Source organism: Takifugu rubripes, chromosome 2 (genome assembly GCF_901000725.2).
Source record: "Takifugu rubripes chromosome 2, fTakRub1.2, whole genome shotgun sequence".
Classification (NCBI taxonomy): Eukaryota; Metazoa; Chordata; class Actinopteri; order Tetraodontiformes; family Tetraodontidae; genus Takifugu; species Takifugu rubripes.
Window position 1 is genome coordinate 7,683,555 of NC_042286.1, and position 25,511 is coordinate 7,709,065.

Sequence of the window (25,511 nt, forward strand, 5' to 3'; positions counted from 1 at the left end):
CTAGTCACTTTAATCATTTTTTAATGGAGCAAATCAAAAAAAAATACTGCACCATGATACAAACACATAAATTAGGGTTTACAGATAAAGGACAGATAGTCTATATACACAGGGTACATTGGAAGCATCACCTTTAAGACATCATAATCAGACATGTAGAGCTAATGGAAACATTTTGAAACGTCTGACCCCCCACAGTGTGTTGTGAGTCAGAATTCTCCCCCTCAGGAGGGGGCTGCGGCAGACAACAGCCATTTGCTGTTTTGATCGACGACGTTATGCGTGCTGCCGTTCCAGCTCTGCTTTAAAGCCTGCCGGTCCAGTTTGTTGAGCGCCTGAGAGCAAAGGCGCAGATCCTGGACCAGCTCTGATAAACCATCCAGAGCTCCAGTGTCCCAGGGGCCGGACACCTGACATCCTGTGACACAAACGGCTCATCAGCACCCACAGTCTGGCTTGCAAGCCCTGCATTTACCTGCTACTGCGTTCACATTACGATCACACTTCCTGTAGTAAAAAACTGTCTTTCCTCTATAAGTGTGTCTGTACCTTCAAGGTTTAGAAGGGTCAAAGGTCGAGATGCTTCCTTGAGGTGCGTCAGAATGTTCTGAAGTCCTGCTGATGTAACTTGAGGATTTCCTGATATATTCAAGCTCACCAAAGTTGGACAAGATGGAAGGCACCTAAAGAAGAAATGGACTAGATTACGCCCAGAGTTCCCAGTATGTATCAAAGCAGGTACGCAGACACACACATACCTGGCCAAGGTGGCAACATTAGCATCTGTCAGCCCGTTAGCTGCCAGGCTCAGGTGGGTTAGAGAACACTTGTCCTGTTGAAAGACAGATTCTTAGTCTCTACTAAAATACAAACATGATAAACCTCAAACATGTTCAACGCTAGATTTGTTAAACCTCAGACTCAAACGGAACATTGGCGTGTAAACCTGTGAGAGTGCAGAGGTGAGGTGTTGCAATGGCAGGAAATCCACAACACCCTGGCACACTGCTGACAGGTCAAGGTGTGTGAGACTGTGTAGGGGCAGAGTCTTCAAGACGAGCTCGAAGCCAGTGGAGCCCAGAGCATTATGGGACAAAGACACCGATCTGAGGAGACCTCTGCCTGAAAGGTCAAATCAAACAGTGGTTCGTGATCCTGTTTTCAACGTGATCTATACATTTCATGAAGGTTAGAGGCTCAGCAATGCAGACAGTCACCTGCCAGGGCGCTGGCGAGCAGCAAGCGATGCTGCTGAAGGAATCGAGCGGTGAGTTGACAGGCCTGCAGCGACAGCTTCACCAGCACCGGGCAGCCCGACAGCAGGCAGGACAGGGCCTCGGACACTCCGTCGCCCAGCGGGTTCATGCTGAGGTTGAGCTCCTCCAAACACTGGAGGGAAAAGGAGGACGAGATTTCATGTGACCAACGTTGGATTACGTTTGAAAACTGGTTCCCAGCTGAGCTTTTTACCGGAAACGCCGATTGGCTCTGTCCCTGTAATGCGCCGACGGCCTTCTCCAGCCCTTCTGCTGTAATGCAACAGGCTGAAATGTCCAGCACCTGCAGACGGGGCATGGTGACGGTCGTGGAGACCAACTCGGGCAGAAGCTCGTCGTCAAGCCGGTTGCCTGAAAGACGCAGCTCGGTGAGGCTGGACTGAAGTTTCAGGGCGCGGAGGAGCGGCCTGAGGGAGGAGGGGCCCAGGCTGAGCCCACACGCAGACACAGAGGAGCTTCCGTGGACCTCACAGAGCCGGGTCACCTGCTTGTTTTCATCTGCAGGGAGATAAAGAGGTGATGCGTCCCTGCACAAGCTCTAATAGTGCGGCTGTTTGAAGTTCTGCGTGTGTTTGGTTCTCACCCACTGCCAGGCTTTGACAGGCTTTCTTGTAGCGTTCGGGGAGAGGAGGAAGATCCCAGGAACAAACTTCAGCCAGAACCTAAAAACATGGAAACGTCACTGTAATTCTCTCCTGGTAAATAACAAACAACGGCAGGGGTGCGGAGCACCGTACTCACCTCTTCATTGGTGTGCAGGACAGTGAGCAGAAGGTCTTGCGGGGAGAGCAGAGCGCCCTCTTTCTGGAGGGAGAGGCGAGGCAGGAGGCCACACTTCTGGTAGTAACGCTGAGATGCCTGTTCGCACAGCCAGGACACCGTGCACGAGTCGGCCTCACTGGGGCGAAAAATGAAGACACATTCACTGATAAGAAAAGGACTAAAAGGCACAAGCAGTAGCTTATTGAACACATTTTAATCTATTCAGATTAATAAAAGAGGCAACAACCAACCTTTGAGGAACAGGAATGAGGAACACATCTTCCTGAACTCTGACCCTCACTCTGATTGGCGGAGCAAGACACGAAGGCACGGCGGGAGGCTGACAGATATGAGATAAATGCACGTACTAGTGAAACAGCTGGAGGAGAGTAATACAATATATGTGCAGATTAGAATAAAACAGCATCACAGTGGGGTGCGTTACTTTCTTCACTCAACACTGTCTACAAACGTTGAGTCAAGTTGGTTAGGATTCTAATCTGTGATCAGCTCAGTTACAAACTGAAAATGTGTTTAAAAATACTGCTTCAGCTATATTTAACTGGAGAAAAATGCGAAAATTAAATTGTGATAAAAAAAAATCTACAATTGGTGGATACAGGGCATTAAAATGGACTCAGGATCATTTCTCGTTTTCGAGCAGCTTCATTGAGCACGTATCAAGAAATGTGACAGAACTATGACAGATAGAATCAATGGGAAGTTTTCAGATTGTCTTATATATTCTATATAATGCTGTCAGGAGGCCTGAGATCTGAAACATCTGAGGTTGAATTTCTCACTTGAGCACGTATTTGTGGTGAAGTTGCGTTTGGTCTCATGACGTCCACCTCTGTAAAGATGGGGCTTTGTGGCCTGCTGACTTCACGCCTTCCGAGTCTAACCATTCCCGGTATCTGAGTCATTTTGACTTGGTGAGGCTTCACAGAGTTGTTCTTTTGCACAGAGAGACCCCTGCTGGACAAAGAAGTACCTGCAGTACACAGAGAGCGTAAGTACACTAAGATGTTGGACGTATTGGCATAATGAAGAACTCAAATAGAAGCCTGATTACCTCTGGGGACAAAGTCTGAGTGGATGCTCCTGTTTTGACTCCTTGCTGCTGAAGATGAAACAAGGTCCTCCCCTCTCATTTCATTCTGGTCCATACGGATCCTCCTCTTTTTCTTTGGCTGGATTTCTTCCAAATCATCCTCCAGCCAGTCGTCAGCCACGTACTCGTCCTCGGGCACCAGGGCTGAGGTGTTGTTGGATGACAAAGAGGGCGTGCTGGAGAACTGAGGCTGTGTGGGACCCTGAAGTCGAGTTTTGGCGCTTCCCAAGCTTCGGATGGCACTTTGGTACTCCTCTCTTGCAAAGACCGAAGCCACAGAAGGCTCCCTGGTATTTTCTCGAACTGAGTTGGGGGCAGAGTTGGCGTCCGCGTTTGGAGGCAACTCCTTCTGACTGGTTGCGGAGAAACTTTTTCTCGGCCGCACAGGGCGGAGAGGACTGACCGAGCGGCCAGAGTCACTTGAATCAGAGGAACTGCTGTCCTACAAGATTAAAAAAAACACCTAAATAATCTTTTTTTACACCTACTAGAGTTAGAGGATGATTCAAAGACTAAAGAAAACTGAATCTTTTGAAAAAAAATTGAATTCAACAACTTATCGATCTTTTTTTTTACCCCATATAGGACAGCGCTCCCTGTTCCTCTCTGCCTGTGCCGCTGCGTGGAGCCATTGTTCTGCCACCGTTTTGGACTGGCAGGTGCTGGAACTACCTCCGAGATATTCTGCAGCCTGGCTTGGCTCGACGTTCCGTCCCCTCCAGAGGCCGACAGCGGCTCAGAGTTCTCAGCGTCAAACAGCTGACTGTCCTGCAGTGCGTCAAACGGCGTAACTGGAGCCGGGGCAGCAGACACTGTGACAAAGATATGAAAATACAGGCTCAAGAGCAAACTGAGGCTAAAGTAGCGTGACGCTGCAACAGCCTCACCTCCCCCGGCGAGAGCCTTCCTCAGCAGTCTCTCTGTGGTGATGCAGGCCTGTCTGGCCTCCTGGTCCAGCTCTCTCCTGTACGTTCGCTGCCACTGATGAAGAGTGTCTAAGGCAGTGTAGCCCTGGGATTGAAAATAAAACAGTTATTTGTTTCTTCAGGTAGGAAGCAATTGTTCATCCCGCGTTTTTATGGAATTAAATAATCATGGTGGGAAAGAGGTGTAATACGCACCTTGGAGTTATGCAGGGTGACGGAAGCGCCGCGTTCCACTAAGATTTGGGCAACTTTAAAATTTCCACAAGAGAGGGCATCGTGGAGGGGGGTCACTCCCTCACACAAGGGACCGCCGGTATCATTGATGTTGGCGCCGTGATCCAGCAGAACAGCTACTATATCTGGAGGACGATGCAATAAAACAATGCCATATTTATTCATATCCTATGACGCCAGCTTTTAAAGCGAGGAAGAGTGGAAGTAGTCGGTTACCATAGTGACCATGGTTGCTGGCCTCATGAAGAGGAGTCCAGCCACAGTAATCTCTGGGGTTTATAGGATGACCCTGACAGAGACATCATTAAAACAATTCCCATCATTTTCTTAAAATAAAGTAATAAAACAGAAACGGCCTGAACGTGACTAACACAATCGTGGTTAGCTCACCTGCTCTACCAGGTACTGGACCTGCTTCAGGTTTCCATCGATACACGCTCGATGCAGAGACGTCTCGCCCTTCTCGTTCCTTTTGTTCCACTAAAGTAAGAAAAGGCCATAAATGATGGACGTTGTCAAAGGAAAGATTCCAAGGGAAGACTAACAAATGACTCACCCTCCCCGTCTTCCTCCGTCCTGTCACCATCTTATCATAACCCTCCAAATCATCGTCTAGAAACCATGTAGGGAAACACAAAATGAAGCCAAAATTGCATTCTTGACAGCAGAGTGGCCGAATATAATATACCAGATTCCGAGAGGATGACATCGCTGTCGTCCAGCGGTTCACTGTTGTCCATCTCCTCTTCATCGTCCTCGCCGTCACTCCCATCTGGGTTCCAGCCCTCCGCGGCGCACAGCTCCTGCAGTTTGGCCTCCGTGTCTCCAGACACACTCGGACCACGTCGTCTCTGGAACGCCAGCCAGATCCTCAGCGCGCGTTTCTGCATGAGGGAAATTTGGATCAGAGCCTGGGCCGTTTCACCGAGCGCGGCCGTCTTTCACCGACACACACCTGCAGCCGGGCCTGTCCAGACGTCTGAGCACAGTTTGAGGCTTTACTGAAGCTGCTGTGGACATCCTCAAAGGGAAAGCCGCCCTCCTCCTGAGCTGCCGCCACGTTCAGCCAGGTGCTGCACTCCTGATACAACCGACAGCCCCTGTCAGACTTGACGACGCATTGTCGCATAAATAGCGCGTGCGATGCTGGGTAACATTACCTCAGCGGGGCTGCCCTGTCGTAATGCCAGCTCCCGTTTGTAGTGCTCCACTGCTCTGCTGTGCTGCATCAGGTCCGTGTAGGTCTCGGCTAAGGAAACGTGAATGACAGCCAGCTCCCTGGCCGGCTTTCCCAAAGCCTCAGCTCCCTTCAGCTGCAGCACACACACAATCAAGTCCAGCAAACTGAGCGCACAAAAGACATTTGGCTGCACGGACGCGCAGAAATTGGATGTTGCGAATAGTGATGTCAGGATGTTTTGTTTTGTTTTTTGTTTTTTTTGGGGGGGGGGGGGGGTGGTCACGTCGCAGTGGGATTACCATATCTGGGTTGGCAGAGATCAAAAACATGATTAGTTTCGGGTCAGGACAACTGCCATTTATATTACAAATGTGTCTGGACAAGAACATGGAGGAAAGTACAGCAGGAATTAAAGACGGGTCTTTTATGTTCTGACACAGGGACAACGCAGGTCGTTTGTCAGCACATTGTCCATGTTTTTTTTTTTTGACTCGTCTAAAAGACTCTTATGAATGTGCATATATAGACTAGGCCTTACCTGAGCCTGATATGCATCCAGAGCTTTGCTGTAGCAGCCGACTTTACAGTAAAGATCCCCGAGCTGCTCTGCCAGCCCCACGGCCTGATGGGAGCTGAGCCCTGTGGCCTGATCATCCCCAAACTCTTCTTCTAATTTACAGCCACGATCCGCTAAAAAATTCACAGTCAAGTGTAAAATTAATACAAATATTAAGTAAACCTAATTGAAATATTTGACTCTAGACAAAGAGAACTAGTTTACCATATTTGAAGGCTTTTTTCACTGACTGCCTGTCCACAGTCTGCTGAGAACCCAACAATAGAGCCTTTTTCAGAGAACGTCTCGCTGCGACAAAGTCCCCCAGAGACAGCTGAACCTGCAGACGCACAACACGTAGGCACATGAAGCAACAAAATAAAACAAACTGATCGTAAAGCACTTTTGGCTCAGAGGTTTAGAGGGCGATGGCTTACCTTGCCAATGCAATGGAAGCACTCGCTCTCACCAAACTTGTCCTTCATCTTCCTCGCACACTCTTTGGCCTGTTCCAGGCAACGCACGGCATTGGACTTCTGACCGTTCCGGTAGAAGATGTTGCCCAGGTTAAAGTTTGCACGGAAGAGATCCTCCAGCAGCTGACTCTTCCTTTCAAAGGAAGGGAGAAATCACCATTGACTTTCTGAAAGCCTGCTGCCTTCAGGAACGCGCCAAACCTCCTTACTCAGCAATAAAGACGCTCCGTCGGATGAACTCGCTGCAGCGTTTGGGCTCCCCAAGATGGTCACAGACCAAGCCGAGATTTAAAAACAGACGAGCCTTCATCTCACTGATTTCTCGCACCGACACAGTCGCTGTGTTTACAAAAGGAAAAATGACCCATGTCCATGTGCAAGTCACAAACATTATAAAGTTACACAGCCACTGAGGTAACAATTAATCTGACCTTCTAGGCAGTCGTCCACAATGGCCAGACTCTTCCTGAAGGCATCCTCGGCTTGCTCCAAACTGCTCCTGGATTGGTCCGACTCATAACGGAACAGGTAGGTCCGACCAATAGTGGCGAGGGCCCTTTGCTCCTCAGCGTGGTCTCTGACAGAGCGAGCGAGGTCAAGGTGACAGCGCTGGTGCTGAAGAGGAAGAAACACCTCTAAGCCACACACCTAATAAAAATGTTTGTATTCCCAATTACTTCAACTGACTTTCAAAGCAGCCTTAAAGTTGCCCATCTCGGCGTAGCACTCGCCGATCTTGCGATTAGCCACAGCACGGCCAATGACATCGTTGAGCGCCTCGGAGAGCACCAACTCTTGTCTGTGCTCTGAAATAGCAGCCTTATAATCACCTGGTAAACACAGGAAGCACACCAGGCTTAAAATATTATCCTCATTATGATTATCATATAATACCTGGATTGGTGCATAGTGCAAGTGCAGAGTTCTGCTGGTTCCAAAAGGCTCAAGAATAATATTACTTTGGTTCTGAATTTATATCAGGTACATGCACGCAAATCTCCCCTTAGTGTGTAACATTTCAAATGCAGATACGTCACCTTTATGAGTTATTCCTGCCAATTTGCGACCGCTGTGCTTATTGCCAAGATAAATAATAATGAAAACAATTGACATCAGACACTTACCACTTTTGGAGAAGAGCTCTCCCAGCTGGTTGCAGATGTTGGCCTCCTCCTTCAAGTTGCTGCAGTTCTGCGCCTTGCTCTTTGCTTTCTGGAGCTCTGCGGGCCGATCACGTCACGAAGGCATGCACAGAAACCACATATGCAACAGAACCAACGCCGAACGACCTTTAAAATGGTGTTCCTGTATCAATACTTACGTTTGATTTCCCGCGTAGAGCTCATGATAGCTCGGTGCTAGCCAGCGGCTAACGCGACGCTTCAGCTGGGGGAGAACGACGCGGCAGCGCGCTGGACAACGACTACAACGACTGGAAGCACACCAAGCGAACTAAAATGGTGTCTCACTTCATTTCACTGAGTCGGCCCTTCGCCAAACCATCAGTGTCGATCCGATCGCGTTTAATTGTTTATTGAGAGTCAGCACATCTCTCGTAGTTCCTCTGTCAACTTTGCAAAGTCGCGCCAGACGGTGACGCAGACCAATAGCCTGACCTTACCGAGGTAATTGCGCCCTCTATATTTGTCTGTCAGGCAAGAGTTGCAGTTATTGTTCTACCTCGGTTCTGGGCTGACTGTAAAGATCGCCTATTCAAATTAGCCATCAATTTAAAAATGTTAAATTCATGTTGCTTTAAAACAACGAAATTGTGTGAAGACTTTTCTTCTGACCGTATGCAGCCAAGTTATGGCGTCGGCTGTAAACCTGGCAGTCCAAAATTACGGGTTTTATAAAAAGTTAAAAAAAATCCCTGGCTGAACTAAATAAATAAAGAATGAAATAGAGATCTTGATTTTTATTAGTAAAATAATCTACTAATCTGAACATGAAGTTAGTGGATTGAATATTAAAATATAACTGGTTTCAATGTCAACTGGTTTCCAGTTAAATAATCCACAATTATCCAGACATAGTCAGCCTACCAATGTCCAGTGGTCATGCTTAAATCTAATCACCTAGTCTTGTGCAGAACAGAATGTAACAACAGGAAATCATTTTACTGTATTTTATAAAAGACGGATATTAAAGACACATCAGCATCTAATCTGCATCATAATTTACTGTCTCATCAGTTGGAAGAAAAACACTTAACATTGAAGTTGGAATGCTGCAATACAGCAATCAGTAGCATATTACATCTGTAAAATATGCAGATACATTCAATATTCAATATTACAAATTTGAATTAATCACTGGCAATGGAGTTCTGAGTTTTTTTTACAAACTAAAAGCATTAATAGAGAGCTGGAGCAGGTCCAGTCTGTGAAGGCCCATGCCTCCCAACATCAAAAACCTTAGATCCTATTACATCATGTCTCCACATTCTAAGTTCCTTTGGAGGTTTTCCTCAGATGTTCAAGTGCAGATGGACCAGAGAAATCTTGAAGTCAGACTGAACTGCATGTTAGTGTGACAGTACACTCCTACAAATGGAAACTTTAAAATATAATTAGATTCCATCATCTGCACCTCATACCCCCCCCCCCCCCCCCCCCCCCCCATAAATCAAAAACAATGGATCTTAAAAGATTTTGTGTGTTTATTAACACATATTCTACACCCAGGTCAATCTTATTATTGGCGTTTCCTAGCTTATTAGCTCTTTCTTTCTCCTAGTCAGCACGATTAGGTTTAACAGGAGAAAAATAATTTAAAAAAACATACAAACAATCCCAAAGATTACTTACACCACTATTCAGACTGACGTCTGTGCAGCTAACCCAAATTCATGATCTTATAATCCAACTGTTTATTCTGCACCAAAAAAAAAAAAGGGCTGGCACATGCATGGTAGTGATGTCAGTGCTGAGGCGGTTATGATTGGCAGGTGCAGATGGATGACGCGCCACCAGTTAAACTGGTGCAACAAAGACTTTTTTTTTTTTTAAACGATGTCCTGAACTTTGAGATCGAGTTAATGGAGCTGAATCGATGCCGTTTGACACTGAAGCGCGAGTTATTCTCTTATCTTATCTTTAGCCTTCTGAAAATCTGGTTCCTGAACTATCAAATGCAGTCCCACGAGTAAAAGCTAAACCAAAAATATATTTTAAAAAACACCCTCGGCAACAGAATATGTACAGTATCCAAACAGCTTTATTGAAAGCAAAACACTGCAAAAAATAAATATAAAAAGCAGATTTGAACATTTTTCTTTTTGGACATGCTGGTGGATAGGCTGCAGCATCAGACACACATGCACAAATCTTCCTCTCAGCCACCGTGAGTCAGATTCTCTAAACCATTGACCTTACAAATGAGCACGCCGCATCATTGTGAGAATTGGTGTTTCTGGGCGGTGCAAAGTGGAGTAGAGCACAGCAGAGCAGAGAATATCAGAGCACAGCAGCGCACAGAGAGGCAGGCACATCCGCCGCTGGAGGGATCAAATCTGTACCATCTGACACTCAAGGATTTATGGGTTTAGTCAAAATTGCTTTTCCCACTGTGGAGATTAAGCACCGTAGGATGTTTTCCTCTCAGGCCGTAGAATAACCAAGTGTAGCTCCTGTTGTTGCCTCTTTCTTTCCTTTCACCAATTCTTCTGCTGGACAAAGGAGAATGTCTCAGGGAGGCAGAGGGCTCCAAAGTGTGGAGGGGAGAAGATTCTGACTGACAGGAGAGGCTTGCCCTCTGTGGAATGCGAAACATGCAGGTGGATCCTGCGCTAGTGCTCTTTTGTGTCTGGCTCGCCGGTGCAGCCGCTAGGATGGCCCAGTCGCGGGGTCACAAGCTGGAGACCTACACGCAGAGCAGGTAAAGTTGAAGGGCTCCAAAATATTAACAGGAAAATAAAACAAGCACTGGGCTGCATGCTTTTATTTTCTTAATACAATCTAAAGAGCTTTCCATCACAGCCGTTTGCAAAGTTCTAGGTGCTGACAATGTGATCTGTGAATATGTAACTATTTTTGAGGTTTACTTTGCTTTGTCCAGTGTTTCCTGTGTCACCTGTCCACCCTCCCCCCACCAGAAAACAGACTTATTAAAGCAGCAGATTGGAGAGAGCAGAGAGAGAAAGAGAGAGAGAGGGAGACCTAAATCCCTATCTATTTATGTACTATTGGTGAATGCTGTGTTCTCTTGCCCCACAACCACTGGCGTCCAGTTAATGACTGTTCCCCCCCCACTGGTGACGGTTGTGGTCAATGTGGCTCCCAGGTGATTATTTAGGCTAATTGCTGCCTCATTTGTGCATCTACTGCATTAAACGTTTGTGTCAGGATTGAACCAGATTGAAAGCGTGTCCGCACGTGTGTCAGAGTCATTTAAACGGCAAAAAGAATCGCATTCAACCTCATTCATTTTAACATTTTACTTGTGCCCTTTAATCACATCTGAATCACATCTGTCAAAGCTCCTCTGTCACTTTCACTTACAATTTGTAAGAATTGATTAAAACAGCCAAAGATTATAGTTCATGGAACTCCGATAACTGCCCTCAGAAAACAATCTACGAGTGTGTTTGCTTATTCAATAATTCACAATTGTCTGTATTTTATCCATCCAGCTGTCGACAGTCGTGATCAATATTCAGTTTGCGTTCCCCAAAGGGAAAAGTCGGTCCCAGCTTGATTAATTTGAATGATTAATCAGCTGTAGTTCAAGGTCAGGACCTTTAAATAGCTCTAAATTCAGCAAACCTAATGACAAAACTTTCAGGGACACTTGAAAATAAGCAGAAACATGGCTGTTTCTTCCAGTGATTTTAAAAAGAAGCTGTCAGAGTTGGATAATATAGATCGACCTACAGTAACATATACATTTACAGCAACAACCCCCCCCCCCCCCAGCCTTTGGATAGAATGTGTTTTTTCACGTTTGCAAAAGCGTGAAGCAGCAGGCTGATATCTGTAATTATCTTGATGATTCTGGACTGATGGTGAATCTGAGCGACTCTCCATGAAAGCACGGGCGTTTGAAGTAATCATCCCACCCATATGGTGATTAGAATCATCACAAGACAAGAGCCACGGAATCACAATCACCGGCCGCTCCGAGAAGAGGCTTCAATCTGTAACCACACCAGAACAGGCTTGTTATCAAATCTGGCTGTTAGAAGTCCTAACACGTCAGTCGGCAGACACGCGGAGTCTGAGAACACAAATCTGGTATGCAGGAGCCAAACTCTTCTCCCCCGTACTTCTCCTCGCTCCTCTCCTCCTCATCAGTGTGAAATCGTGAAAGCGGCTGGATGCGGCAGGGCGTGGGTTGAGGGAGTTTTTCCACCACTCAGATGTTATTTTTTTCCCCCCTGCTCACTGCCTTCAGGAGGAAAAGCAGAGGCAGATTTGCAAAACATTCCCGCTTACATGAGTATCAGTGGAGGAAGCTATTTGAGAGTATAATTACTGAGTAAACTCGCCGGATGATTCACAGCTTGCTTTTCCCCCCTTTAAGCTCACTTCCTTCGTAATATTGCATGCAAATGTGCAGAGAGATCCAGATGTTTTAATAACATATTTGAATTTAATCTGAAGGCTTTTCAAAAGAAACATGAAACCGAGGAAAACAACTGTTATTTTATATTAAATTGATGCCTAATTCCTCCAACATCCCTGAACCCAAACAGGATCCAGTGCAGGGTGCAAGACGTGTTAATGAACACAAGAGCTAAAACAGACAGTAAACCATGTCTGTTGCCCTCAGCTATTCTCATAAACATAATTTATAACTGTGCTAATTGGTAAAATCAAATGTTAATGAGGACTAAAGCCACATTAAATAACGAAGTTTCAACCCACGCCAGTTACACTCAGATTAACCTTTTTTTTCTGTGCTTGGTTTGTTGCATCGTCCTAAAGGGTCTCACGCCATATCCTCAGCAGCAGGGCTCCAGTGTGACTTCCATCCAATGAAACCTGTACTAGCAGGCGTGTGCTGGTATTCGGCTGCAGAATGGACGCAGGGCCACACAGAGCAGACGAGCTGCTATACGATGTAGGGAGGTTGGGGGGTGGGGGCAAGCATTTCTGCCAAGAGGATTAGAAACCAGCTGCTGGATGGATGCAGACAAACAGTGCCTGTGGCACGGCGGAGCTGCTAACAAACACTCTTCTTATCATATTTATTTTATTCTTTGTGCGGCCCCATCACCCCCCTTGCTCTGGTTCTCTTTGGTACTTCCTTCATGCATATCTGTGGTTGTCACAGGGATTTGGTACTGTCCGTCACAGCACGCTCTACTCTAATAATCCACTTTAGGATATTTGGAATTCTTTTTTTCCCCCCCTCCCTCTGTCTCGCCCGCTATTTCTGCTCTGCTCGTGACCTGAAAAGGCGGTTTGGAACACAAAACTATTGCGTATTAAACAGTGACCCCAGAGGAGATTTAACAGTGTGTGATGTGGACACCAAAAGTGTGGAAACGGCAACCAATTTGACCATTTAATCCACCCGGTTTTGGGGATTAAATTATTAAAGGCTAATTGTTTGAGGCTTGTTTATTTCACTGTCAGTGAATTTGTGATGTAACAACACAACGTCTCTCTCCTCAGATTTAGAAGGGAGGCCAGGATGGATCAGGGCGGCAGTCACAAACCGGGACGGTGAGATTTATATGCTTTGATTCTCTTGGCAGCTTATTTAAGGGCTCATGCCTCGTTCCTCCTCTTCTATTTGGCAGCCCGATCTACAAACGCAGTCCGGACATGACGAAATCTCTGATGACCAAATCCGAGCAGCTGCTGAGAATAGACGACCACGATTTTACTATGAGGCCGGCGTTTGGAGGTCAGAATAAAACCAAACCAGATGTCTAATCTACAGACCTGCAGGATACTGGATCACAGCGTACAAGGCTGCAGCAGTCAGGTTCAGGTCAAAAAGGCGTGGAGGCATTAAGCCCTCAGAGATCTTAATGACACCACCCACGCAAGCTGCGCCGCAGTTTCCAATCGCAGCTCAGTTATTTACATCACACGAGCGTTGATGCACGCTGCATCACTGTATATTGGAGGGATTTGATTCCAGGCTTTTTGTAGCCGAGGAAGGATTAGGCGGTTATAAACGCCAACAAGGCTTTCATGTTTATCAGAAAACTGTAGCTGACTGTAAGATTGTGATCTACAGAGATTTATGGCCTCCTTTAGTGAAAGACACCAACAAACAGTAGTGGGAGCCACCTGTGCCTTTGCTTTTCCATTTGGATTTCAGGTCCTCCGATTCCAGTTGGAGTCGACGTGCAAGTTGAAAGTTTGGACACCATCTCCGAGGTGGACATGGTAGGTTCTGATGTTTTTTTTAATGTTTTCACCTCTTTGTGCTTTAGCAGCATCACTCAAAAATGTGAGTGCAGATGTTGAGGTAAATGTCTTGCGTGCGAACCAGGGACAAATTAACGGGATCAGGAATTTCGAAATTTGGACGCAGTTCAAAAAATAAAAAATAAAAATAATGTTTTTTTTTCATCAATGTATGTGTAATAGTGTGGGTGTTGTGATGGAGGGTGGGGGGGGGGGGGGGGGGGGGTGGTTAAGAATTAAATGCCACATTTGCTCTGAATCCAGAGCCTCCAACCAAAGCTGTGTAAGGAAACCACTTTTCTAAATTCTTTCCACATTCATCCATGATCCTAATAGTGGATCTGGATTAGTTTTCAAACACAGTCTGATGTGCAACATCTGGTGGAATCTAGTGATTGAGGGCCTATTGAGGGACAAAAGCACCCATCTGCATGCAGGAACGCTGAAGCTCGGTCCCTGGGTTCGTGGTCACGTCTCTAAGACCCAGATTACCCAGTTTGGTCGGCTCTGTGAGGAGTCCTGTGCTACTTGGAAGCTTAAATGCAGCAGAACATCTGTGGCTCCAAGTTATTCTGTCAGCATTAAATAATTCAATAACATTAATATTTAAATATTGTGTCATCATACAGAAGCATTAATAATAGCAGATGGTTTGCAGACATTTTAGCTGCATGTACTGACGCAGAACGTCCACACCCTCCCTTCTCCCCTCCGACAGGACTTCACCATGACTCTGTACCTGCGTCACTACTGGAAGGACGAGCGTCTGTCCTTCCAGAGCACCAACAACCAGAGTATGACATTTGACAGCCGTCTGGTGAAGAAGATTTGGGTCCCCGATATGTTCTTTGTCCACTCCAAGCGCTCCTTCATCCACGACACCACCACGGACAACGTGATGCTGAGGGTTTACCCCGATGGCAATGTCCTCTACAGCCTCAGGTACACTCAAAGAGGGAGGAAGACGAGGCTGGAGGTAAAGCATATGATGCCTCAGAGAAAGGACCAGCGGCGTTTCTGTGATTATGTCGCCTTGTCCCGCGGCTTCTGCTGGTTCTTCACTGGCAGACAATGAAAAGAAATCACTCTGAAGAGTCCTTTCTGTGCCCGACAATGCAATCTTTGTACATCAGAGACAAAAACACCAAAACAATCCAAAGCAGAAAGTCGCATTAGAAATTATAAAAGATCAAACCTGGTTTGTTTGGATGGCTTTCACACGCTGAGATGAGAATGAACGCATATTTGTGATTCAGTGATCACAATCAGCAGACAAATGTGGACCGCAGGAGCCCTGTAATCAGCACTGTCGTGCCAGATTTTATTGTCTACGTGTGATGTAGCTGAAGCAGTAGCCTTTAGGTAAACAGGAAAAACTGAGAGAGGAAGAAGGCCAGCAGCGGAGGCTTCCTTGTTCCTCACCGTAATCACCAACGCTGAGAACACCCCCAATTGATTTTTGTAGTTTAATCACCAAATGCCACCAGTGTCCCTTCTATTGAGCAGTGTGTCAAACAGTCACAGCCACAGTTGTGTGTCGTGCAGAGTCACCGTCACTGCCATGTGCAACATGGACCTGAGCCGTTTCCCTCTGGACACCCAGACCTGCTCGCTGGAGATCGAGAGCTGTGAGTAGAAACTTCTTTTAAAAAAAATACATTGTGGAAAGACTCCGGCTTCTACGAAAACGGGACGATAGAGGAAAAAAACGCAGCAGTGATGGGTATAAATTTGCCGAGGGCACGCTCCAGGGTGCATTCCATTATTCTGCCTCAGCCGTCCACCAGTTTGCTCTGTAATTACTGGGAAATATGCTCCCCTGTTTCCTGTGGTTGCAGCACATGTTCAGGCTTCTGCGCTGTTTTTGTTATCCTGCTATTCCAAAGCGTTGCATCAGGAATGTCGGCGTTTTTGTTCCATTTATCAACAGTTGTGCCGCTGCGGGTAGTTTACTCGCTGCAGAGCAGGCGCTGATTTTAAGAGTACAAAAGCTTGACAGAGGAAAACCAGCATTCTTTCCGTCTTCCCGCCTCAGACGCGTACACGGACGACGATCTGATGCTGTACTGGAAGAAAGGCAACGAGTCCCTGAACACAGACGACAGGATATCCCTGTCCCAGTTCCTCATCCAGAAATTTCACACCACCACCAAGCTGGCTTTCTACAGCAGCACAGGTGAGAATATGCAGAGTTTTTTCTTTCTTCAGCTTCCTCCCACATCAGTTCATTGTGTCCCGATAAATCCAGCTAAATTTCTTTCATATGCATGTCCTTGTCGATGTGTCTTCCTTTCAGGCTGGTACAATCGCTTGTACATCCACTTCACTCTGCGGCGCCACATCTTCTTCTTCCTGCTGCAGACCTACTTCCCTGCCACCCTGATGGTCATGCTGTCCTGGGTGTCCTTCTGGATAGACCGCAGGGCCGTGCCCGCCAGGGTGCCGTTAGGTAAGAGTGTCACGAGTGAAGGACACAGGATTTGAAATAATGATGTGATAAACAGCTTCTTTTTTTTTTTTTTTGAAAGGTATCACCACTGTGCTGACCATGTCCACCATCATCACCGGCGTTAACGCCTCCATGCCGAGGGTCTCCTACATCAAGGCGGTGGACATTTACCTCTGGGTCAGTTTTGTCTTCGTCTTCCTGTCGGTGATAGAGTACGCGGCGGTCAACTACCTCTCGACTGTACAGGAGAGGAAAGAGAGGAAGCTGAGGGAGAGAGTAAGTGCCCTATCCTGTGGTATCCTGTGGTCCTTTTTCCCCCAGCTTTTTTTCCCCCTGACTTACTCCTTTTGAAATTAAAGTGGCTGCTTTAGTGCAGCTCATAATTTATTGAAAACTATTTGAATGAATTCTCCTGCACGCGACTCTGCAGAGGGCAGTTTAAACTCCTTATTAAAAACAATAAAAAAAACTAAATCTTTTATCTCCTCAGCTGCCGTGTACATGTGGTATCGGCAACCCGGACGACATGATGATTGACCCCCAGATCACTGGCTACGGGTCAATGGATATAAACACCATGGGGAATTATGGGATGCCAGAGAATGGCGGTCGGCAGGAACGAATGCTGGCCCAGGTGGCACTGAATGACCCGCAGATGGCGAGCCAGATGAAGCCATCCAGAGGCTATGTGAACATTTGGATAGACACCCACGCCATAGACAAGTACTCCAGGGTGGTGTTTCCAGGAGCATACATCCTCTTTAACATCATCTACTGGTCCATCTACTTATAGACACTATTCAGCAGTATGGAGATGGGTGCGTTTGAGAGAAAACTGCTCTTAAGATGCACCGGGACCACTGACAGATTGGTGACATTGCCTTCACGACCCAGCCACTTAAAACGAAAGAGTTTGGGGGATAACAAGGTGAGACGTTCCGTCACTGCAGACACACGGATCTGGATTTTGCTGCAACCTGCTGTACAAGGTGCATTCTTGTGCTGTAAATAGTTCTGAATGCAGTGACAGTTTTCACCTGAAAAAGAGAATTGAGATTTACAGCTCTGAACTGTTCTTTTTTTTCTGGAAATGGACATTAAAAATAGAACAAAACAGTCGCTGACAGACTGAACCACCAATCCTACATTAAAGGGAGAGTTGCATTTGTTTGCTTTCTATCCTAGTGTCAGACAGACCTGCACCCAACTGTTAGATCTGTTTGTTAAATATCAGGCTATGCCAGGTTAGCTTAGCATTGCACAAACACCATGAGCACCTCCAAGGGAAAAATCATTTGAAAGAAAGCAATGTGGAATATGTTTCCAGAAGGACTTTTGCTGTTAGCCGTCGGTTTTCTCCTGGAGTAGAAAAACTATGGCAAAAATTTCTGAGCATCCGAAGTACATTTTAAGATTATTACATAAGCTGGCATCCCCCATGTTTTCAATCTTTGTGCTAATTTTATCCAACTGCCTGCTGTGACTTTATAGTTTTATACAGCTTCAATAATCCTCTTCTTAAGCGAAGGAGATTCCCAAAATGTGGAACTTTTCTTTAAAAATCCGACGTCCCCCATTTATGTTGCAGCACGTTTCAAAAGGTTCAGTATGTATCTTGTGAATCTTGTTTCAATGCTGATGTTTTGCTGTTGATATTTGCAGTGCACATGTGTGACTTTAGAAAGGTTAATGCAACATAATAAGTCTGTTAAAATCTAAATATTATTATTTCATTTTTTTTGGTAAATCCCAAGCAATCAACTTTTTTGAATGTATCCTTTTTTTCTCTGTTTTTTTAAAAAGGTCGCCTCCTCTGTTTGGTGTTTTCAGGCTTCAAGGTCGATTGTCACCTTTTAGTTGCTAGTTCTATTGTCTTTTTCAATTCAGAGAGATGTTACTGTAAAAAAAAATAAAATTAAGATATAATTGTGAGAAATCAATCACAAGGCACGGTTTGTGACATATGAAAATGCCGTGAGCAGAGTTTATATGATTAGAGTTTGTGGCATATAGCAGATGTTGCATGGCTGAATGTTGCTCTGAAATAGCTTCTGCAGATGTCTATTAAATTCACAGGAAAACTAACAAGTGATGTCAGTGGAAGCTCTTGATAAGAGGTTCTGGCGCAGCCTCACTGTGCCAGATTCTCTATCCAGTTTTCTGCTCTCTTACACAGTATATTTAAACGTTGCTGCAGGACAAGATTTCACAGGAATTAAACATTGAACTGCCACCGGCCGCCGCCTTTCTTCTCTGCTGCTCTGTCTGGTTGCAGAACAAAGACTGCATATAAAATCCAAATTTTATTTCAATCCGTCTTCTCACTTTGAAACTATTGTAGATCATACTGATGATTTCTTTACCCTTTTTCATCAAATATGGCAAATCCCACACCGTTACCTCTCCAGAAAACACATCAGCAGGAAAAAAAAAAAAAATCACATCAAAAAGACTCACCTCCTCCCCAACCTCTCGAGGGCAACAAATAATTTTCAAAGCGTTAGAAGGTGAAAGCCTGACCAGAATTTAAAGTACATCAGATCGCCACAGAGCAGCACAAATCTGCCCCAGAGATCTAGTTTCATATTGAATCACTATAAAACCTACTGTGGTGTAAATTATACTTCTCTATGGAAATTTGCTACCAACGTCCAGCCATCTAAGTGTCAAAGATCTCTGTTTTCAGCTTAGCCAGCCTGAAATCCTCCCTCACCTGCGTGAGCAGATCTGGGCTGCAGACCACATCGACAGCGGTCATGGCTAAAGCTTTGGCTGTCCTCAGGGTGAATGACTGGGCCTTTTCAGCTCCTGCCAGGCAAGAAAGGAAAGAAAAACACATAAGCGTCGAGAAAAATTGGCGGGCTGGAAGGAATCACCTGATGCAGCTTTCATAGTTTCCCGACAGACCCGCTGCCCACCTGCTGCTTCTGCGTACTCCTCCGTGTGATTCAATGCGTCTGTGCCGATGTAGAAGAAAGGATGGATACCGGGGATGATGTATGATACATTGCCAAAGTCTGTAGACCCTGCCAGACCATTTCAAAATCTCTGTGATAACATCTCTTTGATGCTTTAGTAAGATGACAGTGGGTTGCACATACCGGAGAATTTGCCTGGTTGCTCTGGAAACTGAATCCCCAAAGCTTTTCCATTATTCTTATATAAGCCTTCCAGAGTCAAGTTAGGCAGGATGTCATAGTAGATATGGCCTGGGTAACTTATTTCCACCTATATGAAACATAAATGCTGCCTCAATCTAAAACTTTAAAAATGCAGCCCAAATCTGAAACAGATGTAACATATGAATAATTTATGACGCAGTATAAAAACCCTGCGGCGTGAATGAATAGTGCTAAAGGAAAAAACAAAACAGCCTGTAAAAAAAGCAGTGAATAATGTAACAACAATACACGACTCGAAGCATCAGAATACGTTAAAAGGGCAACCTTGCATATATTATTACAAATAATGTATGTTCACCCTGTAAGGGGAAACAAAGGGACGACAGGAGCAGGTGAGGTTACCTGGCAGCCGGTGGCTTCGGCAGCTGCCCGAAAACAAGCCTCGACTTTGGCTTTTAGTTCAGGCAGTTCCTTAACCCAGGTCGTACGTACGCAATAGTTCAGCTCAGAGTAGGCGGGGATGACGTTAGACCTCTCTCCTCCATGTTTGATGATGCCTGAAGTGGAAATAAAAAAAACTCTACAGGTGAAAAGAGCCATAAAACACCACCCGTGGTTAAAATATTTTTCGCATATTGCACATGTATAATTAAAGTTGTCTTTGTAGTAAAATAAAGCATAAGTGGCAGATGCTGTTAAGAGATGGCAAAATTACATAGAAATGCATGAATATGTTTTTCTGAACCGTTCGTGACCTTTTTTTATGGCTACAATATATAGAAAACGCAAATGATGATGTTTATGTTCCATATTGTGAGGAATCTTTAGCACTTTATCCAGTAGCTATACACACCAACTTACCCTTTTTATTGCTTGATGCTTTTATTGTTTGCATTTGTTAAGATGACATAAATCCACATGTAAATGGAATCTTGTCAGTGCAAAAAGATGAACACATCTCCTCATCAGGTCTGAATGAGATGGGCTATTGAGGTGAGAAATCTGAACTATTATTCTCCTTCAATAGATTTTTTTCCCCTTAAACTGACCATGAATCCTCCAGTCTGGTCTGAGCTGCTGTCTGAGAACAGATATGTTATTGTAGGCCAGTACAGCAGCATCCAGGGCATTCACTCCCTTCCAAGGGTATGCAGAGGCATGGCATGCCTTCCCACGGTACTTCACAGATATCCTAGTGTGTATTGATAACAAGATGTTAAGGGTGATCTGGGATCAGTAATGTGTTTGAGGACATGCGACGCAAACTCACTCAAGGACTGCAAGGGTGGGCTGCAGCGCAGCGTCTTTCTGAGCTGGGTGAGCCATTAACGCCAGGTCAACGTCAGCAAAGGCTCCTGCCTGAATCAGGTCAATCTTTCCTCCATCAGACTCTTCTGCAGGCGTTCCCAGAACAGTGAGCTAGTGTAGACATTTTCAATTCATGTCAGGGTTACAGCTTGTAAGAAGCAGATTAACACAAAGGAAGATGTGAGTATGAAACTCAGTTGGCACTTAAGCGATCTCCCACTCAATGAAGGACGGTAGAAGATGGATTTGGCATTATAATTCATTTATTTCGATGTTTGCAACATCTAAATCGGTTTTTAGTATTAAACCACGTGTTATTGGTGGTTTATTGGTTATATCAATCTAGGTTTTAGGTGACCTGTTCATTAATGAGACCTATGGAAGTTGCTCCAATTATCTAAAAATTGTGGCATTTCCGCTCTGGTGTTGTGACATTAACTCGTACCTTCACTGCCAAAGGGGGTTCGGTCTGTTCCAATGCAGCTTTCAGTCCCAGAGCCGCGGCAGCTCCAACCTCTGCTATTAAGTTGTGCCCGCAGGCGTGCCCGATGCCCGGCAGCGCGTCATACTCACACAGGAGCGCCACATTCACCACCGGGTTACCCTCCCCGCCGCAGACAGGACCCCAAGTGGCCCGGAACGCGGTCGGCAGCGTGTAGTGTGGTTCCACCGTCCATGACTCCTCCTGGGAGAAGAGGTCGACCAGCCTGTCGTGCGCGCACGTCTCCGCTCCGCCGAGTTCAGGTCGGCTCCAGATGTCCCGGCTTAAATTGTGCAAGTCAACTTTACGCGCGTCGATGCAGCGTCGGACGGAGTCTTTTAACTGTTTCTCCATTTGGAAACTACAACCGGAGACGCCGAAAAATCTGAACAAAATTGCAAACTACAATGTTATTAAGTGCCAGAATCTTTTCTGGGAGGGGGGGGGGGGACAGAAAAATATTTTAAATTCAATCTCAATTAAAAAAAACAAAACACACTGACAGCAACTTCCGGTGGAATGTGCTCTGGAGACGCCCCCACCTGCAGGAAATAGCGGTAAATACAAAATAAAATTTTGTATAATTGAATTTTTATGAATCACAGAAACATAATAATTATAAGTAGTTGGTTGAGTATTTTATGAATACGGGAAAAGATTTTTTTAATGTACAGGATAAATTTGATTATTTTATTTTAGTTCTTTCGTTTGCATCATACATACACTTCCGGTGGTCATTATCTTGATCAGGTTTAACAAAACAATTTATTTTATAAAAGTTTAAAGACTCTAAGTTAGTTACACTCATATCACCTAATAACAACCATTATAACAACTATTGTCCTTATGATCAATCACAATCTCATAGATTTATTTTTATTTTATTTTTATTTTTTGTTAAAACTATTCCTAATTGGTTAAGCACATTTGCATTGCATTTATGTGACTCACCTTGCTCCTCTTTTAGCTGATGAATAAAACTATACATTTTATTTTGAATGTTTTGTTGAATGTGCATTAAACCAAAAGGTTCAGCTGTAAGGTTCAGCAAATAAAGACTGTTGAATGACTGTTCCTTTAATATAAAAGCTGCAGTTCCCTACTGGTTCTGCTTCAGTTTATTGAAAATGGGGAGGAAATGTGATAAAACTAGCTTATTACTGCAACATATGTATCCTTCCTTTGATGGCATGTAAATGAAAAATTCATATGTGCTTTTAATAATTCTTTATTTATAAGAGCCTGTACTGGCTGGGGTTGTGTACGACTGCATTAGGACAAACTAGGCTGTCCGAAGATAAATGAAACTCTGCAGCTGCATTATGTCTGCAGCTTATAACCACTAATCTTTAGTATATCAAAAGCATTCCAAAGTACATGGAATACCTACCAATGCCTGTTATTTGGGAGAATGACATTTATAGCACTATTGTCAAGACCAACTAAAAACCATAAGATTATCATTCTTGTGCTTGTTTTAATCACAGTAAATATTGAGAACAGAGACATGGCAGCTTCTATTTGCCTGATACTACACTAGAGGGACCCAGAGGGACACACTTTGGAAAAGATGTGCACCCACAGATTATTCGATTAAACCTGGAATGCTAATAAAAAGATTCAAGTCGGTAAAAAAAAAACATGTCTACATTATTAATTTACTGCATGTTCCTTTCCTTGTGTCCCATATGTAAACAGTGCTTCACCTTCATCCACTTTCTGCTCTGAAAACAAGGTCATTTAGTACTGAATTAACATGAAGCTCATCATCTGTCATGCATTCGTGTCTGGCTCTATGTGTACGTGTGTGTGTGTGGGGGGGGGGGGTTGGGGGGTTCTTCTTAACCGCTTTTTTTTGTAGGTTAATTGGGGGTCGTTGCCAATCACAGGAGGGGACACGATGAACAGCGCTCAGCAGGCTGACACCATGACAGCCTCCTGTCATGGCCTGTCTGTCAGCTTACTTTACGCACCGCCGAAGATGCTGACACTCTCTATTGTGCATCAATTAAATGACATGGAAAGGTGGCAGCGACGTGTCACTCAGGGATTGCCCCTGTGAGCATGTGTTTCATTTCACATGATTACAGGCAGATTTGGCCTCATGCATTGTTTCCAAAAAGAAAGATCCTTTTTGTTTGTTTGTGTTTGTGTGCGTGTGTGCGTGGGTGTGTAAACATTGGTGTAAAATTGTGGTGATATTGTGATGCATTAAAATCACCTCAGGAAAGGAAGAAACACAACTGACCCACTAATAGATTCCATCTAGCAAAACACATCAAACTCCTCCGTCCTCCAATGACACATGACAACATTTGCGCAGTAAGAAGAATATTTTAGGGTTGAGCCATTACTCATCACCACTAACTGTGGTGAAAGAGTTCTTCTGATAGATGCAGGCAGGTGTCACAACAGCAGGATGAAGGCTGCCAAGACAGCTTCGGTGGAGCTCCGAACATGCTGTGAAACACATTAAGATGTGGAACACCTTCCAATAGCACCAATTTGTGCAGGACAAGCTTAAAAAAACTCATCTGAAATGTGCTGGCACACCTTGTCCAAAATGAGAAAAATAGCTAGAAATATTAAATAATAGTGCTATTGGGAGGTTGTACTGGTTGTTCTGGAGTGCAGGGGGAATATTTTTTATTTTCCAAGCATGATGTTACATCAAAATTTAACCACTTCACACAGAAATCTGAAGTGTAGGATTTGCACATACACACTGCGGGCTGCTTCCTCACGGAGCAGGTTACCCATGGGTCACGGATGAGAAAATTCAACTTTATTGTCTGAGGATGACACACAGGAAAATGAGTTTTATCTGATATACACTTGAAGCACTGCCTGTCGAAGCTGTGAGCCTAATTCTTAAACATGAGGCTCCAAGTGACAGAGAGAGGGGGACAATGTGTCAGTCACGTTTGCTTTGTCCTCATCGCTACTGAACAAACCCATCGCCCTCAGAGGAGCCTCCCAGGCGTGTTTTGGCAGCGCACTGCGATGCAGTTGGTCGTTGCAGAATGTCACCCGCGGGCCTCTGAGATGTGAGCGTGTGGGTGAATGTGCAACTTCACAGTCCTGCTGCAGCCTGTCTTGTCACATCAGTGCACACGATGTGTCTGCGGTCTTCAAGATGGAATATATTAACACTTCAGATGATCAAGCCACTCTGCCCCACAGGAGGGGTTCAAACGTGTGTGTTTGTGTGTGTGTGTGTGTGTGTGTGTGTGTGTGCATGTGTCTCCTTGTATTTGCAACATATTGCTACATTTACCAAAATATTAACTCCACTAGCATTGCGAGGAAACTTTGAAAAACACAACTTTAAAACAGTGAACACAAAAGGTTGAGCTGGGTCAGTTCCCCACAAAGGAAGAAATACTTTATACACAGTGTGTGTGTGTGTGTGTGTGTGTGTTTCAGCAACAAAAAGATTAACTTCTTTTACTCACTGCCCATTGATTTCTTTTCTTTATTTGCAAGCATCAGCTCGCAGATATAAAATCCTAGACTACAGGCAGTGGAAGAGTTTTTCCATTTCAGTTTGCATCAAACATTATTTGTTTGTAATGGCTTGAAGAAAAACTCGATGGCTCGCATTATTACAGAAAGAAAATGAAAGATATGAGAGGAGAAAGCTCTGTTGTCAGTTCAGAGGGAGGGGTTTCTCATAAACCAGGCCCGTTTGCCTGGCTTCGCGTCGAGGTGCAGCGTGCAGGATATTTCCTCGTCTTTCCAGACATTTGCCCTCAGAGGCAGCTCTGCCGTAGTCGTGGCCTTTCTGTGTTTGACAGAGCTGGAAAGGCTGCTGTCTTTATCAATAACGTCAGCCTTCTGTGGCCGGTGGGAGTTCAAATAGCTCAAACCGTCAGCAGGGTGGAGCTGAAGTGCAGACGTGAAATAGGTAGCTGGGCTCAGGGTGGGAATGAATTCCTCATTTGTGTTACATGGAGCAAAAGCTGCTCACCGTGCATCTTTAGTAAACCCAATTCTCATCTAGTCAGAGACTTGTTCAAACCCTCTAGTGAGCTGCTCAGCCTGCTTTCATAGGACTCGTGTGTGTCACAATTGCGATTGAGTTTCCAGCTCTCGAAATGGATTTGCTGCCTTCCTGCTACAACATTAATTTTGGTGTCCTGCCCCCCAGCAGGGCTCAAACCTCGCCCTTTTCTCCTCACAGGATCTCCAGCGCTGCTAAATGCCACAAGCAGACATCATGTAAATAAAGCGTGACTGACGATGAGAAAAAGCACAGT

General features: G+C 45.0%; 3 protein-coding genes across 5 annotated transcripts; 1 reads left to right on the top strand and 2 right to left on the bottom strand.

Moving 5' to 3' along the window:
* Nucleotides 1-4: 4 nt before the first annotated feature.
* On the bottom strand, nucleotides 5-8,127 carry tonsl (tonsoku-like, DNA repair protein). The gene is made up of 28 exons (XM_011617984.2): nucleotides 7,847-8,127; nucleotides 7,650-7,745; nucleotides 7,213-7,355; nucleotides 6,957-7,140; nucleotides 6,735-6,864; nucleotides 6,487-6,658; nucleotides 6,275-6,389; nucleotides 6,032-6,183; nucleotides 5,474-5,626; nucleotides 5,269-5,394; nucleotides 5,002-5,197; nucleotides 4,870-4,925; nucleotides 4,704-4,793; nucleotides 4,530-4,602; nucleotides 4,275-4,438; nucleotides 4,041-4,164; nucleotides 3,730-3,965; nucleotides 3,115-3,595; nucleotides 2,843-3,033; nucleotides 2,291-2,379; nucleotides 2,019-2,175; nucleotides 1,861-1,939; nucleotides 1,471-1,775; nucleotides 1,218-1,389; nucleotides 947-1,122; nucleotides 759-832; nucleotides 550-683; nucleotides 5-418 (listed from the first exon to the last, which is right to left on the bottom strand). Exons 1-28 carry the CDS (start codon nucleotides 7,869-7,871, stop codon nucleotides 225-227), a joined length of 4,287 nt encoding a protein of 1,428 aa, XP_011616286.2. The 5' UTR covers nucleotides 7,872-8,127; the 3' UTR covers nucleotides 5-224.
* Nucleotides 8,128-9,818: 1,691 nt separating this feature from the next.
* Nucleotides 9,819-21,715, bottom strand: LOC101066861 (peptidase M20 domain-containing protein 2). 3 transcript variants are annotated; one of them, XM_029832911.1, is made up of 8 exons: nucleotides 21,217-21,715; nucleotides 20,734-20,882; nucleotides 20,513-20,655; nucleotides 19,866-20,020; nucleotides 19,443-19,569; nucleotides 19,260-19,367; nucleotides 19,055-19,149; nucleotides 9,819-10,389 (listed from the first exon to the last, which is right to left on the bottom strand). In XM_029832911.1, the coding sequence occupies exons 1-8, from the start codon at nucleotides 21,604-21,606 to the stop codon at nucleotides 10,375-10,377; spliced, it is 1,182 nt and encodes a 393-aa protein (XP_029688771.1). In that variant the 5' UTR covers nucleotides 21,607-21,715; the 3' UTR covers nucleotides 9,819-10,374. The 3 variants fall into 3 exon arrangements, with proteins under 3 accessions (XP_029688771.1, XP_011616281.2, XP_011616278.2); XM_011617979.2 differs by lacking the exon at nucleotides 9,819-10,389 and adding an exon at nucleotides 18,125-18,238; XM_011617976.2 differs by lacking the exon at nucleotides 9,819-10,389 and having other exon boundaries at nucleotides 18,243-19,149.
* On the top strand, nucleotides 10,254-17,631 carry LOC101075576 (gamma-aminobutyric acid receptor subunit rho-1). The gene is made up of 10 exons (XM_029832910.1): nucleotides 10,254-10,404; nucleotides 13,146-13,196; nucleotides 13,274-13,380; nucleotides 13,804-13,871; nucleotides 14,611-14,834; nucleotides 15,438-15,520; nucleotides 15,928-16,068; nucleotides 16,189-16,341; nucleotides 16,421-16,617; nucleotides 16,832-17,631. The coding sequence occupies exons 1-10, from the start codon at nucleotides 10,289-10,291 to the stop codon at nucleotides 17,132-17,134; spliced, it is 1,443 nt and encodes a 480-aa protein (XP_029688770.1). The 5' UTR covers nucleotides 10,254-10,288; the 3' UTR covers nucleotides 17,135-17,631.
* Nucleotides 21,716-25,511: the final 3,796 nt, after the last annotated feature.

Excerpts from the sequence above, each read along its gene's own strand:
- LOC101066861 (XM_011617976.2), bottom strand. The coding sequence starts at position 21,606 with ATGGAGAAACAGTTAAAAGACTCCGTCCGACGCTGCATCGACGCGCGT. Across the intron at positions 19,570-19,865 it reads CCGAAGCCACCGGCTGCCAG|GTGGAAATAAGTTACCCAGG; the intron begins GTAACCTCACCT and ends TGTTTCATATAG. Across the intron at positions 19,150-19,259 it reads GGAGTACGCAGAAGCAGCAG|GAGCTGAAAAGGCCCAGTCA; the intron begins GTGGGCAGCGGG and ends CTTGCCTGGCAG.
- tonsl (XM_011617984.2), bottom strand. The coding sequence starts at position 7,871 with ATGAGCTCTACGCGGGAAATCAAAC. Across the intron at positions 6,659-6,734 it reads CGGAGCGTCTTTATTGCTGA|GAAGAGTCAGCTGCTGGAGG; the intron begins GTAAGGAGGTTT and ends TTCCTTTGAAAG. Across the intron at positions 6,390-6,486 it reads GCTTCCATTGCATTGGCAAG|GTTCAGCTGTCTCTGGGGGA; the intron begins GTAAGCCATCGC and ends GTGCGTCTGCAG.
- LOC101075576 (XM_029832910.1), top strand. The coding sequence starts at position 10,289 with ATGCGAAACATGCAGGTGGATCCTGCGCTAGTGCTCTTTTGTGTCTGG. Across the intron at positions 13,381-13,803 it reads TATGAGGCCGGCGTTTGGAG|GTCCTCCGATTCCAGTTGGA; the intron begins GTCAGAATAAAA and ends TTTGGATTTCAG. Across the intron at positions 16,618-16,831 it reads AGAGGAAGCTGAGGGAGAGA|CTGCCGTGTACATGTGGTAT; the intron begins GTAAGTGCCCTA and ends TTATCTCCTCAG.